Source organism: Staurois parvus, unplaced genomic scaffold (genome assembly GCF_062004578.1).
Source record: "Staurois parvus isolate SC_StPar_1 unplaced genomic scaffold, SC_StPar_1.0 ptg000270l, whole genome shotgun sequence".
Classification (NCBI taxonomy): Eukaryota; Metazoa; Chordata; class Amphibia; order Anura; family Ranidae; genus Staurois; species Staurois parvus.
Window position 1 is genome coordinate 3,553,898 of NW_028318066.1, and position 18,411 is coordinate 3,572,308.

General features: G+C 40.2%; 1 protein-coding gene across 2 annotated transcripts in view; it reads right to left on the bottom strand.

Annotated features, from left to right (window-relative positions):
- Positions 1–264: 264 nt before the first annotated feature.
- Positions 265–18,411, bottom strand: part of LOC149459192 (apolipoprotein L3-like) — a 45,339-nt gene continuing 27,192 nt past the window's right edge. For both annotated transcript variants that reach the window (XM_089681556.1, XM_089681557.1), the window contains exons 4-5: positions 15,829–15,885; positions 265–3,202 (exon numbers count right to left, since the gene is read on the bottom strand). In XM_089681556.1, the coding sequence (XP_089537682.1) occupies positions 2,426–3,202; positions 15,829–15,885 (834 nt within the window). In that variant the 3' untranslated portion in view covers positions 265–2,425. The remainder of the gene's footprint in view (positions 3,203–15,828; positions 15,886–18,411) is intronic.

Consider the following 18,411-nt stretch of genomic DNA (forward strand, 5'->3'; position numbering starts at 1 on the left):
GAAATAATTAAAAGAGAGACATATTTATTCATTGTTGAGCCGTGAAACGCTTTGAACCAATAGGTATTAATAGCTAACTATCATTCCACAATTCATCTTTTGTGGATAGAATTTCTTCTCATAATAGGATAAAATACTAATTTTCTGTGTAGGAGTTCATTCAAAAGAAATTGGTCTTCAAGACAAGTGATTCTGTGAAAACGCTACTGGAAAAGCTTCAATAACATTAGTATGATTGCAAAAAGTGTAATCTTAAAAGAAATCTACAGTCACAGATACACTTTTATTTTATAACATCAGCAACATAGTGACAATATAAACAATAGTTATATTTGATAATCCAACATAAGCTTACTTGAAATATCTCCTTTCATGATGTGAGCTCTGCCTGTCTGTTCATCATCTCTTTCCACAACTTCCTGGATTTTCTGCATGCACCCTTGTCTCTGCTGTTTACTTTCAACTTCTAAGGACTACATGCCCCATGGTACTGCAAGCAGTGATCCCTGTACTGACTCTGCCTCCTGAAACTCCTCCCCTTAGCACATCTGTAGTCCAAAAGGCAGGCTCTCCGAAATATATGACACACCTGTGCATAACAGGACACAGTGGTTACATGACACAGGATTCAAGGAAATAAAATGAGGGGATCTTCACAAGGTAAGTTTGCAAACTTAAAGATTGTTCAGAGCAATAGGAGTAGGCTAGAAATAATTGAAATACAATGTGGAATATGAATATATGATATGCTTTAAGCAGACATTCAACAGACTGATGATAATCAAATTCTGTAAGCAACATCATGGTTTGCAATCTACTGGTTAGGAATGGCTGATAAATATACATACTGTATATCATATATACACTGCCAAAAAAATTAAAGGAACACTTTAAGAACACATCAGATCTCAATGGGGAAAAAATCTCATGCTGGATATCTATACTGATATGGGCTGGGTAATATGTTAGGAACGTAAGGATGCCCCATCGTTTGATGGAAATGAAAGTTATCAACCTACAGAGGACTGAATTCAAAGACAGCCTGAAAATCAAAGTGAAAAAATGATTCAGCAGGCTAGTCCATTATGTTGAAATTTCATTGCAGCAACTCAAAATGGTACTCAGTAGTTTATATGGCCCCTATGTGCTTGTATACATGCTTGACAACAATGCGTCATGCTTCTAATGAGATGATGGATGATGTTATGGGGTATTTCCTCCCAGATCTGGACCAGGGCATCACTGAGCTCCTGGACAGTCTGAGGTGCAACCTGGTGGCGTCGGATGGACCGAAACATGATCTCCCAGAGGTGTTCTATTGGATTTAGGTCAGGCAATAGTAGGGACCATTCATTGGTATCAATTCCTTCATCATTCAGGAACTGCCTGCATACTGTCTCCACATGAGGCCGGGCATTGGCATGCACCAGGAGGAATAGGTTCAAGGATTTCATCCCAATACCTAATGGCAGTCAGGGTGCCATTGTCTAGCCTGTAGAGGTCTGTGCATCCCTCCATGGATGTGCCTCCCCAGACCATCACTGACCCACCAACAAAATGGTCATGCTGAATGATGTTACAAGCAGCATAATGTTCTCCACGGCTTCTCCAGACCCTTTCACGTCTGTCACATGTGCTCCAGGTGAACCTGTTTTACTCTGTGAAAAGCACAGGGTGCCAGTGGCAGACCTGCCAGTTTGGTGTTCAATGGGAAATGCCGATCAAGCTCTAAGGTTCCGGGCAGTGAGCATAGAGGACGCTGGGCCCTCAGGTCACCCTCATGAAGTCTGTTTCTGATTGTTTGGACAGAGACATTCACACCAGTGGCCTGCTGGAGGTAATTTTGTAGGGCTCTGGCAGTGCTCATCCTGTTCCTCCTTGCACAAAGAAGCAGATACCAGTCCTGCTGATGGGTTAAGGACCTTCTACAGCTCTGTCCAGCTCTCCTAGAGTAACTGCCTGTCTCCTGGAATCTCCTCCATGCTCTTGAGACTGTACTGGGAAACACAGCAAACCTTCTGGCAATGGCACGTATTGGCATGCATCCTGGAGGAGCTGGATTGCGTGTGCAACCACTGTAGGGTCCAGGTATCACCTCATGCTACCAGTAGTGACACTGACCCTAGCCAAATGCAAAACTAGGGAAAACCAGTCAGAAAAGTTGAGTAGTGAAAAAAATGTCCTTGGCTTCCGCCTGTAAAACCGTTCATGTTTTGGGGGTCGTCTCATTGTTGCCCATCTAGTGCACCTGTTGATAAATTCATTAACACCAAAGCAGCTGATACTGATTAACAACCCCCTCTGCTACTTAACTGACCAGATCAATATCCCAGGAGTTTAATTGACTTGATGCTATACTCTGATTAAAAAGTGTTCCTTTAATTTTTTTTGAGCAGTGTACATACTGTATATACAGGTATGCATACTATTCATAACCAACTTGTGAGATGAGTCCCGTAATTTCAGCAAGCAGGTTTTTATTATTTGCTTGCATGCCATGTCTTGTTTCCAGCAAATGAAAAGCAATCTCCCTTATCTGGCCCGCTGTCTCTGTCTTGGCACCTTCATGAAGCTCTACTGCTCCACTTACAACGAAAGCTGTATCAATGAATATAAATAATGCAGCAAATACTCCAGAAATGGCATTAATTACTCGAGCGCCCTGTGCTGCTAACTTAGTCCCTTTAGCTGTAGCTGCTGCTATCCTCCCCAGCTGAAACAATCTGCCTACTTCCACTACAGCAAACACTCCTTTACCCCCCATTCTGACGGGGTCTCCTAAAGGTGCAGTCTTGATCGCTTTAACTGTGGCATTGATATTTGTAGCAGTTTTTTGTACTGCATTTATCATGTTGTCAATTTCCTTTACCTTCTCAGTTACTGTCTCACATTTCTTTTTGGTATTTATAGAATCAGCTATGGAAGCAGATACTCCAGTGACTCCTCCAGCTGTAGCAGCAGCAATTCCAATAGCGCTTACAACCAGAGATGCGCCAAGTGTCACTGGAGCCAGAGCTATGCCTACAAGTGTGGTGATACCACCGGCAATCCCAACTGCACTTCCTGCAACATTGGCGATGACAGCATTCCTATGGAACTTGTCCACATCATCAGCAATACTGTACAGTTCTAAAACGCAGTCTGAAGAAGCCTCTTCCAAAAGGGATGATTCTCTTTCGTACTCTTGGCGATACTTCTTCAACTATTTAAGAAAAAAAAAAAGAATAAAAATGTTTAATACATATCTTTTTTGTTGCATAAGCATGGCTGGATTTCTGCATAGCCAACACAGATGCTGACGCAGGGTTGCCCAGTACAGCACACAGTCACAGTTCCTATTGTCAAGCTCCCTCTACAAGTGTGTTTCTGTTGGTGGAATATTGTACCTACAGTAAACATACTGTGTGTGTAGTGTACACTTAGAACTGAACTGCTAGCAGAGTGTTGAAAGCTGCTGGTGAAGAGCGGGAAAATCAACTTTTTCAGCTATTCCTTTCCCAGACCCCTATATGTCCTCATGCACACTGGACGTTTTTACAGCTGCTGTTTTAGGCGTTTGGCATTAATTTCTACAGCCACTAAACTCCCCAGCATGTTATCCTATGTGTCCATGCACACATACAGGTGAAACTCGAAAAATTTGAATATCGTGCAAAAGTTCATTTATTTCAGTAATGCAACTTAAAAGGTGAAACTAATATATGAGATAGATTCATTACATGCAAAGCAAGATAGTTCAAGCCGTGATTTGTCATAATTGTGATGATTATGGCTTACAGCTCATGAAAACCTCAAATCCACAATCTCAGAAAATTAGAATATTACATGCAATCAATAAATCAAGGATTGTACATAGAACAATATCAGACCTCTGAAAAGTGTAAGCATGCATATGTACTCAGTACTTGGTTTGGACCCCTTTTGCAGCAATTACTGCCTCAATGTGGCGTGGCATGGAAGCTATCAGCCTGTGGCACTGCTGAGGTGTTATGGAAGACCAGGATGCTTCAATAGCGGCCTTCAGCTCTTCTGCATTGTTCAGTCTCATGTCTCTCATCTTTCCCTTGGAAATGCCCCATAGATTTTCTATGGGGTTCAGGTCAGGCGAGTTTGCTGGCCAATTAAGCACAGTAATCCCACGGTCATTGAACCAGGTTTTGGTGCTTTTGGCAGTGTGGGCAGGTGCCAAGTCCTGCTGGAAAATGAAGTCAGCATCCCCAAAAAGCTCGTCTGTGGAAGGAAGCATGAAGTGCTCCAATCTCCTGGTAGACGGCTGCGTTGACACTGGACTTAATGAAGCACAGTGGACCAACACCAGCAGATGACATGGCTCCCCAAATCAACACAGACTGTGGAAACTTCGCACTGGACTTCAAGCATCTTGCAGTGTGTGCCTCTCTATTCTTCCTCCATACTCTGGGTCCTTGGTTTCCAAATGAGATGTAAAAGTTGCTCTCATCAGAAAAGAGGACTTTGGACCACTGAGCAACAGACCAGGTCTGTTTTTCTTTAGCCCAGGTATGACGCTTCTGGCGTTGTTTGTTGTTCAGGAGCAGCTTGACAAGAGGAATACGACATTTGAAGCCCATGTCCAGGATCCGTCTATGTCCAGCACTTTTGAATGGCCTTTTCCTGACAATCCTCTCCAGGCTGCGGTCATCCCTGCTGCTTGTGCACCTTTTTCTTCCACACTTTTCCCTTCCACATAACTTTCTATTAATGTGCTTTGATGCAGCACTTTGGGAACATCCAACTTCTTTTGCGATTACCTTTTGAGGCTTTCCCTCCTTATGGAGGGTGTCAATGATGGTTTTCTGCACAACTGTCAGGTCAGCAGTCTTTCCCATGATTGTGATTCCTACTGAACCAGACTGAGAGACCATTTAAAGGCTCAGGAACCCTTTGCAGGTGTTATGGCTTAATTAGCTGATTAGAGTGGGACACTTTGAGCCTAGAATATTGCACCTTTTCACAATACTCTAATTTTCTGAGATTGTGGATTTGGGGTTTTCATGAGCTGTAAGCCATAATCATCACATTTATGACAAAGCACGGCTTGAACTATCTTGCTTTGCATGTAATGAGTCTATCTCATATATTAGTTTCACTTTTTAAGTTGCATTACTGAAATAAATGAACTTTTGCACGATATTCAAATTTTTCGAGTTTCACCTGTAGATTGTAATCAACGTTTTTTGGCAGGGGCATTTTTGATTGGAAAAAAACCCCAGAACTAGTGAGTTTCTAGAGGAGTTTTTTAGCTGTAAAAATGCTATAACACTGAAAAACGTGGTAAAACACAAATGCGAAAAAACTAAGCAAAACGCCGCTAAATGCTAATGCAAAAATGCTAAAAACCTCTGAGAAACGCACGTTTTTAATGTGACTTTACACAGGTAACGTTACCAGAGTCACTAAAATGCCCAGTGTGCATGGAGCCTTATAAAGATAATGTATGAGCAGAAGATACCTTAAAGCGGTAGTAAACGTGATTAAAAAAGTTTCCCCCTGCAATGTAATATCATAATGTGCTAGTATGCATTGCATTTATTATGTGAAACTTACCTAAAATGAAGCCCTCCAGCGACGTATTGTTACCTCTGACAGGGCTTCCACCTTCACTCGATCTTCTTTTCGGGTTCCCGGGCTACAGCTGCTTGAATGGATGAGCTGCCAATGACATCACAATACCTGCGAATGCGCACAGGAGTTTCGGCCACGGCACACAGCACTGACGGAATGGCATGGGTATGCCGTTCCTTCAGAGCACATGCGCCGGTTATGGCACTGGGTGCTGCTCTGTGGAATATCTCCTAAATGGTGCATGTTTAGGAGATGTTCATTTTACCTACAGGTACGCTTTATTATAAAGTAAAAATAGAAATGAGAATTTACTACCATTTTAACATTTATTTCTACTTCTGCAGCCAATTTGTGTTAAGACATAATTTGAATTTATTACATGTTCTCACTCACATAGCATAACCTAATGTATATGTAAACCAAACATTTCATATTCCTGATATATGTCTGCTGTACTATGTACTTGTATGAAAAGTATTATGTTCTCCTTGTATTGCTTTCTTTGTGTGAAATCCCTGGTGTTTCTGCCAGTCCCTCTGCTTTCCTAACAAAATCTGACCACACTAGGCATGAGAGCACATTGTAGTCAGTGTTCTGGCTGTGCTGGGAGTCTGCTCTCCTCCAATGATCATACTTGTCCTGAAATGCCCCCCCTCCCCTGCACAGACATTCAGTGGGAAGCCCAGTTTCTCCTCCTCTATCTCTCTGAGCTCCTTATGCAGCTGAGAACAGAGGGTATGTGATCACTTTTAAAAAGGGAAAAAAAGGTATTTGTAATGTGTATATACAGTGCATTCAAAGTATTTAGACCCCCTTCACTTTTTTTCAATTTTGTTATGTTGCAGCCATATACTACAGTTGATTAACCAATAGCTGCCCGGCCAATAGCCGTTTGGCAGCCGGCAAAATGCTGTAGATTTCCGGGTGCCAAACGGTGCCAAACGAGTGCATGACTAAGTAATAATAATTACTTAGTCATGCAACACTATACCCAAATGAAATGTTTGTCCCTTTTTCACACAAATAGAGCTTTATTTTGGTTGTATTTCATTAGCACTGGGGTTTTTTTTTTTTTTTTTTGAGCTAATAATAAAGACCGAAAAGTTTGAAAAAAAAAACACATTTTGCTTCGTTTCTGTTATAAAATTTAGCAAATAAGTAGTTTTTCTTCATAAATTTGGGCCAAAATGTATACTGCTACATTGCTTTGGGAAAAATAATCCCAACCAGTGTGTATTATTTGGTCTGTGTGAACGCTTTAGGCTATGTTCACACTAGCTTTGTCAACATGTATATTCTATGAGGCATAATGAGTCTTTTGAACATATCATTTTTTTACTCAAGTTTTCACAAAATGTGGAAAGAAAATTAATTTTTTTTTTTTTTTACACAAAGTTGTCCAGTTATAAGATATTTCTAACACATAAATGTGCATACCAAAAATTACACCCCAAAATACATTCTGCTGCTATCTTCTGGGAGTGCTGTGCTGCTTGGGCTCTAGTGGGCTCTGGTGAGGAGAGGCAGAGCTGGTCAACAGACTGGTGTCTTTGTGGACATCACATGATGTCATCATGTAATCAGAATGTCCAATCAGAGAGCCCTTCTGCCGTGCGGCATTGCACTGTCCGGTGGACACAGGCACACCGAGAGTTACAGAAAACGTGAGGTGCTATAATTATTGCTCTTACTCTGATGTTCGTGGCGATACCTCACATGTGTGGTACGATCGCTGTTTATGTATGTGTATGAGACCAATGTGTGCGTTCGCCTTTGCACGTGAGCAAGGGGGGATGGGGGTACTTTAAATATTTTTTATTATTATTTATTTGTGCACTGTACACTGACAGATGTTTGTGGGACACTGTGACAGATGTTGACATGTGGGCTGTGGACAGGGACAAATGGTGCTTGGTGCACTGGTGTGGGATGCCTGCAGATCTGAGTAACTGATGAATAAAATCATCAGCTACACAGATCAACTCTCACAGTCTGCAGCATCTCCCCTCCCCTCACTGAGCTTTCACAGAGCTTCAGTGAGGAAAACAACTGCAGGTACACATGTCTCTCTTGACATTCTGAGATGGCTGTGATTGGACACAGCCATCACGTGATCGGGAGGGCCAATCAGAGAGCCCATAGCCCAGTTCGATATGGACTGTGTCTGAGGACACAGCCATCACAGAATCAAGCTGCAGTGCGGCCTCGGGACTGTGCACAGGCACGTGTTCTGAGGGACAGACAGGAACGTCCACTCAGAACAGGGAAGCTCCCACCTGCCTGTTTATGTACATTGGTCAGGTGGGAGGTGGTTAAGGCCTTAAGAAATGAGATCTGCTGTCAATACATCAGGACTAATCAATTTTCAAATATATATAGCATAGTCTGTAGACGCTATAGCTTTCAAACAAACCAATTAATATACATTTATTAGGATTTTTTTATTACCAAAGACATGTAGCAGAATAAATTTTGGTCTAAATTTATGAAGATTTTTTTTATTGGATGTTTTATAACAGAAACAAGAAAATATTGTTCAAAATGTTCTGTTTTTTTTTTCATTTATATAACAAATATTGAAAAACCCAATGGTGATTAAATACCACCAAAAGAAAGCTCTGTGGGAAAAAAATACAAATTTAATTTGGATAGTGTCGCTGAACTACAGAGTTGCTGAGAGAAGGAGTTTCAGGAGGTGGAGTCAGTACAGGAATCACTCCTCGCAGGTAGCAATGTATCATGGGATATGCAATTCTTAGAAATTGAAAGTAAACAGCAGAGGGGAAGCTGCAAAGCATGCAGGGTATCCAGGAAATTGTGGAAAGAGATGACCAGCAGACAATCAGAAATCACAACAATAAATTGAGATTTTTCAAGTAAGCTTTTATTGGATTGTAAAATATAACTATTGTTTTCATTGCTATTATAATGTTGATGTTAACATACAATTTTATTGTATGACCCTAGATCTCCTAAAAAAGGTCCTCGTTTTCCAAAAAAAAAGAAAATGCACACATCTATTTCATAAAGAAAAATGTGCATTTGCTTTTTTTTTGTTTTTTTGCAAATGAGCCTGCTAAGCATTGTCATCAGTGCATGGCGGGTGCAGTGCCAGGCTCCTGCAGGCCCTTCCTTACTTAATCTTTCTGTCTGAACTAAGGTACTGATTTTCAGTTAGAAAGCTGGAGAAAGTGTCAATGGACTGTGAGTTCAGTTTACTGCACTTGTGTTCCATTGAGAACTAACAAGTCTGTCTGCTGCAGTCTGCTGCAGACAGACCCACTCAAACATTGTTCAAAAATCCTCAAAGTCAGCTATGAGGCCTTCATCTGAGAAACTTATAAAAGTTAAAATATATATATATATATATATATATATATACATACACATATACATACACATATATATACTGTATATATTTTTAAAAAAATTGGTATGCTGTGTGAATGGAAACACAAACATATAGTGGAGTTTTCTCAAATTTGACTGTAAAGTTAAAATACACTTTAAGGGTCCTTTCACACTGATCAATTTTTGATCAGCTTTTCAGTTAAAAAAGAAAAAAGAAAAAAAACAGAACAAATGCATGAAAAATGCATCCCAGATGGTGGCCACCCCATTCCTGGATTTGTTCCAGTGGAGGGGTGAGACTCCACCGTGTAACATACACTGACTGTGCTCTTTGTAATTTGCCATAATGATATAACAGTTTTCACTTGTGGAAAGGTTTTGAATTACTACAGTATATCAGATATAATATCCTCCCTATAGGGATCAGGTTTTATACTGTTTACCACAAAGGAGGATGCATTGTGGGCTATGTGGGGGGTCCAAGAGGTCTGCTTTCGCTATTACTGCCCTATCCCCTTACATCACGCACCGCACTGTTTTAGTAAAGTTCTCCCTTGAGTAGTGCAGGCTTATACCCCTGATGGTTGCTTTATTGAAATTATAGGAGATATTAGTTTGATTGGAATTTTGATACAGCCGTGGGATTTTGGTGATGTTCTTTTATTTATATTAGTGAAACTTCCGTGCTACCTACTGTGTGTTCTACAAAATAATAATTATCTATACCTATAAAACTCATCACAATCACAAAAAAACCCTAAAATGTAACAAAATATATCAAACAATTAGTAAACACATATCTAGGGTGCTGCTAATATCATAATGTGTTCCTGCACATAACAGATGCACCGCGTTCCAAATTATTATGGAAATTCTATTTAAGTGTCACAAAGATGAAATATTTTGTTTTTCAGTTTAACTCATGGATGGCATTGTGTGTCAGGGCTCTTTTGATCACTGAAAACAATCTTGGACACCTGTGATTAGATTGGCAGGTGAGCCCAATTTAAGGAAAAACAACTAAAGGAGGGTGTTCCACATTATTAAGCAGAGCACCATTTTCAAGCAATATGGGGAAGAAAAAGCATCTCTCTGCTGCCGAAAAGAGTGAAATAGTTCAATGTCTTGGATGAGGTATGAAAACATTAGATAATTCACAAAAACTTAAGCGTGATCATCGCACTATTAAGAGATTTGTGGCTGATTCAGAGCACAGACGGGTTCGTGCAGATAAAGGCACATTGAGGAAGTTTTCTGCCAGATCCATGCATCGGATCAGGAGAGCAGCTGCAAAAATACCATTACATAGCAGCAAACAGATATTTGAAGCTGCTGGTGCCTCTAGAGTCCCACGGACATCAAGGTGTAGAGTCCTCCAGAGTCTTGCAACTGTGCATAAACCTTCTAACCAATGCTCACAAGCAGAAACGGCTGCATTGGGCAGTAAAATACATGAAGACTAATTTTCAAACAGTCTTGTTCACTGATGAGTGCCGTGCAACCCTGGATAGTCCAGATGGATAGAGTAGTGGATGGTTGGTGGACGGCCACCCTGTTCCAACAAGGCTGCGACGTCAGCAAGCCGGTGGTGGAGTCATGTTTTGGGCCGGAATCATGGGAACAGAGCGGGTCGGCCCCTTTAGAGCCCCCGAAGGTGTAAAGATGACCTCTGCAAAGTATGTGGAGTTTATGACTGACCACTTTCTTCCCTGGTACAGAAGGAAGAACAATGCTTTCCGTAATAAAATCATCTTCATGCATGACAATGCACCATCTCATGCTGCAAAGAATACCTCTGCATCAATGGCTGCTATGGGGATAAAAGGAGAGAAAGTCATGGTGTGGCCTTCATCCTCCCCTGACCTCAATCCTATTGAGAACCTTTGGAGCATCCTCAAGCAAAAGATCTATGAGGGTGGGAGGAAGTTTACATCCAAACAGCAGCTTTGGGAGGCTATTCTGACATCTTGCAAACAAATTCAAGCAGAAACTGTCCAAAAACTCACAAGTTCAATGGATGCAAGACTTGTGAAGCTGCTATCAAATAAGGGGTCCTATGTTAAATGTAACGTGACCTGTTAAAATGTTTAAAAAGTTAAAATGTTGTTAAAACGTTTGATTGAAATAGCTTTTGATTTCAGTAAATATGCTGCAAACACAACAAATGACAATTTTTAGTTCTTTACAACCTATAAAGTGTTTTGAAACTTACTGTGCGTAATAATTTGGAACAGTGCATTGTAAGTTTTTTATGTTTAAAAAAAATCCTGTTATCATTAGGAGGTTTGTTCAATAAAATGTGAATTGTACTCTTAATAGTTGATAACATGAGAATTATGCTGACTGTTATTTACACCAATTATTTAGGTAAATGAGAAAAATATCATTTGCATAATAATTTGGAACACGGTGGAAATAATTAGTAATAAACATGTGGAGCTCCCTATATACAACTTTTTAAAACTCCATATATCAACTGTGTGTGCATAAGTCATAAATAAAGTTCATATAGTAAACATCTACCTTAATATCCCATAACATTAAGGGATTAAATATACCTGAAAAGAGGGTACAATTACTATGTGAACTTAAGAAAGAGAAACCCTTGCTTGTTTTTCTTCAGCAAACACATTTTGTGACCCATTCAATACCCAAACTGACAAATAATTATTTTTCATGGGTTTATCATGCTACCAACCCTTCCTCAAAAACAAGAGGTGTCTCCATTTTGGTGGGGGGAGATTTTTAACTTATTCCACAGCTAGCAGACCCAGAAGGCAGGTTTTTTTTTTTTAAAGGGAAATATAAAGATATCCCGATAACATTAGCAAATGTATATTTTTCTACCACTGCTCATATTTCTGTTTGGTGTAAGGTAATGGACAAACTTACATGGTTTGCCTCTGAGCACTAGATCCTGGGAAGTGATTTTAATATCCCTATAGATCTGCTCCAGGATACTTCCTCCAAGGGCAAATCAACCATTGCATTCATAATTCTTTAAAAAATGTAGGTTTTATTGGGATCTTTGACCTTGGTAGACTCATGGCATGTTGTAAATCCAACTGGGCGAGATTTCACTTACTTTTCCACTGCACATAATAAATACATTCCCATATTTTTATATCTCAAAGAGATTTGCCTTCATTGGTGGAGGCTAACAGAAATCCAGACTCCTGATCACACCCCAACATCTGTCTTATTGGAACTGCCAACCATCTCTGCCAAATCATGCAACTGGCGATTAAATTCCTTGTTACTAATGGGTCCCTTGAACATGATGCGCATTTGGAAAACAATCAGTTCTTACTTCCATGAAAATTGGAAGATATCTCACCTCTAACGCTATGAGAGGCCCATAAATGTGTTGTGGGAGGGGAAGGGATTAGCCTTGCCTCTCAAATCAATAAGGCTTCAGAGAAAGCTAAATCAAAATAAACATTCATTAGCAGTTCAATCCACACGCAAGCTGTTAGAAGCACACAGGGAATTACAAACTCTATTAGACCATAAGGCTAAATGTATTTTATTTTTTAAAAAAGGGTTCTTTTATGACAATGAAAATGAAAGCGGCAAGTTTCTTGCCAGAGCTTTGAAAGAGATCAGAGCCAGCACCCATATTCCCATAAAGAATACTTCCGGCAATAAGATAACATATGCGCCAGATCAGACTGCGGTAGAATAACATAATTATTATTCCAAACTATATCATTTCCCACCATCACATAAACCTCCCACTGTAGAAGGGATTAATTATACAGGAATATCTCATTTAGAGTGGCATGCCTACCTTGAGTGAAAAGGAGTCAAGGGACCTGGAAGAACCCATTACAACTGAGGAGTTATTATTGGCAATTAAAACATTGAAACCAGGCAAGAGCTCAGGCCCAGATGGCTTCTCAGCCCATTAATATAAAACATTTGCCCCATTAATTACAGATCTCCTGCTCCATACATTAAGCTCTCTTAAAGATCCACTTTTGATCCCTAATACTTTTTAATGGCTCATAGTTCTGTGCTTCTTAAACCAGGCAAGATTCCTGCTGACTGTGAAAGCTATGGACCTATTTCATTATTAAACCTGAATCTAAAACTTCTAGAGAACGTTTTGGCGAATAGATTACACAATTACCTATCACAACTTATTGGTCTGGAACAGGTGGGCTTCATGCCGGGTAGAGAGGCACAATGTTACCAAAGCCCTTAATGTGATATACTCCTTACGCAGAGGTTCAGTCAAGGGTCTGCTCCTTTCTACAGACTCAGAGAAGGCCTTCAACAGGGTAACCTGCTTACATTATGCACTCATACTGGTCTGCAACCACACATGCTTACTTGGATCTCATCTCTCTACCAATATCCTACAGCCCAGTGGTGTAACTTTAGGGGTCGCAAGAGACCCATTTGCGACCCAGTCCCATGCTGCAGGGGCTTGTGAGGCTCCCCTATCAGACTTGTCTACATCTGCATAAGATGGTTGGCGGGGCAGCATATAGAAGAAGCGATCCTCTCAGTGTTTCTCTTGGCCTCTGCAGTAGCTGCAGTCCTTCAGAAGCCAGGAGAAAAAAATTGGAGAAGACCAGATCTTCTAAGTGCAGCCCCAGTGCTCCTCTTATCCAGCCTGGTGCTCGCTGTTTCTGACAGGCATGAGCCAAGATGCAATGTGATGTTGACAAGGGACAAGCAGACAGCTCTTACTGCCAGCTCCATCTCCCAGCTCCGCCCCCTTACTCCGGCTCCCGCTTCTTGCCTCGAGGCTGCTCCTGCTGCTGGGTAAGTTAGGAGAAATGCTCCCTGCCCCCAGGCCCCTGCCACATCGTATCCTGCACATGCCACAGCAGAGCATTCCTGAATCAAATAGTCATTATAGTGTGTCCAGGTGTCCTACCCTTATACTGCCCCCCTACTGTCACATTGCCCTTCTCATACTGCCCCCTCCTGTCACACTGCTCCCTCTCATACTGCCCCCCTCCTGTCACACTTCCCCCTACCTATCACAGTGTATAAATATGCATTAGGGAACCTTCCCCTTTAAGAACACCACTATGTGCCAACTTTTCAAATAGATTTTGCACATGTGTAATTAGCATTAATATTATAGCTTGAACATATTCCATTTGGCCACTAATTGTATTCAACAATGTTGCAGTTATTGGTTTAAAACGAGTGCCACAGCTGCAGTATGATTGAGCAATTGATTGGTAACAGAAGGGTATAAATACCATCTTCAAAATGGTAGATTTTGCACTTCCTGAAGACGATCTATTGGTTGAAACGCGTTGAGGGCTTATGACGCAACTTCCGCTGACGTTACTTCTGCCGACTGGAACGCGGCGGCCATTTTAACTTCCATTCATATTAACAAGGCTGAATACAACTAGTGCCAGGAAAGGCACTTTTTTTGATTGACATTTTTATTGTTTGACCTCATTATTAAAGCTTTTACGGTTTTACACTATGGGATGTCTGGTTTTGTTTTAATTTATGCTGAAAATATTAATTACTGCCTGTGGAGGAGAGGAGCTTTCTATTATTGATGCCATACCAGCAACAACGGTTAAGAGTGTGAAGGAATATCGGCCAACAATACCATATTGCATACTGGGATAGTCCCAAAAGCGCATTTGACTAACCTAGAGATAGGTGGAAATGGGATGACGGGGAGTTTACATCCATGTGGGGCACCAGTGTGAGCACAGTGAAGCACTTGTCACCTCAGTATGGAGGTTCACAGTTAAGAATACAGCACCATTACACTTAAAATTCACATGTTGGGGCTGAATACCAATATTTTATTTGTTTTTGTCTATCGTTATCACTTTAATTTGTACACTGTTACTTATTTAATTGTATGACCTAAGCATGGTCTATTTGATATATTTAAGATTTTGTGTATAAGAGTTCACAATTAGGACTGCTGCTGTATAGGTATTATATATTTTTTTTAATATATTTTTTTCTAAGCGCAACAGCACCCCCTTTTTCTTTACATTTTTGCCCAGGCTCTTTCTTATTGTTGAATCATGAACACTGACCTCAACTGAAGCAAGTAAGGCCTGCAGTTGTGTAAATGTTGCTCTGGGTTATTTTGGCCTCCTGGTTGAGCTGTCGTTGTGCTCTTGGAGTAGTTCTGGTAGGCCAGCCACTCCTGGGAAGGTTCACCACTGTTCCAGGTTTTCTCTATTTTCAGGTAATGGCTCTCACCATGGTTCGCTGGAATCCCAAAGCCTTACAAATGGCTTTGTAACCCTTTCTAGACTGACACAAGTCAATTACTTTGTTTCTCATCTGTTCTTGAATTTCTTTAGATTGCGGCATTATGTGTTGCTTTTTGATCTTCCAGCGTGCTTCAGTTTGTCAGACAGCTTCTACTTAAGTGATTTTTTGATTCAGCAGGTCTGGCAGTAATCAGGCCTGGGTGTGTCAAGTGAAATTTAGCTCTGCTTTCCAAAAATGTGGTTAATTATAGTTAATTCATGATTTAGCCAAAGGGGGGAATTACCTTTTCCACACTGGGCCAGGAAGGTCAGGACAGCTTTATTCCTTTGATAAATTAAATCATCATTTAAAAAATGCATTTTGTATTTCCTCGAGTTAACTTTATGTAATATTAAAATTTGTTTGATGACCTGAATCATTTAAGTATGACAAATACCCACTACAAAAATATGGAAGGGGGCAAATACTTTTTCACAGCACTGTATATTCATCAACCAGTAGATAGCAGTGTTTATATGTTTGTAGCTGCATCTATGTCTTATTCCTGAATAAAATTCCTGTTTCCTATTTGCAGAGACGTAGCAGATAAACACATGTGGACTGCACACTTTCTGTTCTGTAGTGCTATTTACAAAATCTCTAACAGTTGTTTTTACAGTGTATTCTATAGATTACCTTTTTTAGCAACTGTTCCATATTTTCTTGTATGCCGTCTGTCGGTATGTCATCTTCCTGTAAGAACAAAGAAGGTGAAAAACTAAGGTAAATATGAAATATAAAAATAAAATAATTCATATTTAGCAAACAATATTCATTATGTTTACACTGAACATTATAAACAATTTTTAAAATAAATTGAGAAACGTTCTTGAAGCCCCCTAAGCTTCCTTTGTTTCCAGTCTGGGAGAGCTAAATACATAAAAACTAACTGTGGCTTTAACAAGTATTTAGCAGAATTCTACAGTCATTTAGATGCTCTTAGAGATGGATAGACTGAGCTCTGCAGATGTTTTCTAAATATTTAGTAAATGCTTCTCCTGATTGAGTCTAAATACTTAATGGCATTTGTAAACTTACCAGTAAAATGTGTTTCCTTAAGGACACACAGGACACAGGCTTTTTTAAATCCTTACAACTTGGCTATATGCAGTACAGCTACCATATATAAAAAACCTGCTGGGACATCCCCATATAACCCTCTCCACCATTCCAAGCTACCATCAGTTTTGTAGTAATCAAAAGGGAGATAATAAAAACAGAGGAGAGGGTCTTGTGTCCTTACTATATTCCAGGTAAAAGATTTTACTTGTAAATCAAAAAAACCCAGTTACAGAATTTAACTCAGGCTTTTTTAAATAATTTCAACTGGGATATCAAAAAGCATTCAAACTGAGGGGCGGGTGACATAGCAACAAACCCAACAGGCCCACATAACAATCATGTGGTTCATGAAGGTTCCAAAACTTCAAAAAGCAGTCTATAGCACCTAATGTTCAAAACTGGAATCAGAAGAAGCCTGAATATCCACCAAGGAGAACTTAACAAACATGTGAACTGAGCTTTGATAATAATCTGTCTAATCCACCTAGCAATGATGGAGTGAGATGCAGGGAGACCTCTGCATGAGCCTTCAGAAAACATGAGACGGAGCAAGAGAATTTAGATTATGTACATGGAAGATTTTACAGCTTTCCTACACAATACCAAAGAGATTTTAAGGTCTACTTGGATGCCATGGCAGCACCTTGTCTGTACAAATATAATATAAAAGTGAATGTGCTGAGCTACTCCTTGCAGATATAAAACAACAAGTTAATGAAAATAAAGATAAATAAAAATTAAAAAAAACACCTGACAGAGCCTAACACCAGAGTTCATACATGAAAACTAGATAACCAACATTAGGTGAATAACAAATAGAATCATCAAGCAATAAACACCTGACAGAGCCAATACCAAATGTGATAAAAATATTATAAATTAAGTATAATGATAAAAAGTGAAATACGATCATCCATAAAAAATTGTGAGAAATAATATATATAACCCCCTGGGTATCAAGGATGCAATATCATCAAACATCAAAAAACATGTAGGTGAGTGAAAAAAAAAATGTGAAAAAGCAATAAATGACCGGCAGAGAACCTGCATATAAACCATACACTATAAACTGTGGTCAATAAAAAATATAGTCCCAATCTTGTGCAATAAATCTTCATAAGTGACAGTAAACACCCAGCTGAGATAATTCACACCATCCGATCAATGTAGATAATGAAAGTCACAAACAGTCACATGATGAATAAATTCCTTAACCGCTTCCCGATCGCAGCAGGGGTGCGCAAAATCACGTATATATACTTGATTTTGTACTTTCAGGTAGAGGGCACGCACAAGCCACACGCGCCCTACCCGCACTGCCATTCACGGCCGCGGCTGTCAATCACCGGGTCCCGGCCAGTGATTCCCCGCCGGCGCCCAGTGATTACCGAGCATCTCCGATGGGGAGGACGACTGCTTTGTTTACTAACAGTTCTCCTTCCTGTCGGTTTGGGCACACTGCTCTGGATGGAATTAGACATTAATATAGCGCCTAGTGGAAATGTGCTAAATTTTGATATTATACCCTTCTAGTATCAGAAATGTGTACTTGCAGCTGCCCCTAAAAAGTAAATTACCACTTATGCAAATAACAATTATGAATAGACAGGGGCTGTGCAGTAAAAAATAAATATAAAAAATAAAAACAAACAATACCACAATCTCTATGCATGCGATGTAAATTGCACCTAGTATATGGGCAGCACAGTGGCTAAATGGTTAGCACTTCCACCTGGCAGTACTAGGGTCGTCGGTTCGAATCCCAACCACGGCACCACCTGCCTGGAGTTTGCATGTTCTCCCTGGGCCTGCGTGGGTTTCCTCCGGGTACTCCAGTTTCTTCCCACACTCAAAAAACATGGTGGTAGGTTAATTGGATCCTGTCTAAATTGGCCCTAGTATGTGTATGTATGAATGTGAGTTAGAGACCTTAGATTGTACGCCCCTTGAGGGTTAGGGACTAATGTGCATGTACAATATACTGTATATGTAAAGCGCTGTGTAAATTGATGGCGCTATAGAAGTACCTGAAATAAATAAATAGTATGGTGCTAAGTCCTCACCAATGAATGTTGATCAATTGGATCAAACAATGCCACAATCTCTATGCATCTGACATAAATTGCACCTAGTATGGTGCTAAGTCCTCCCAATAAA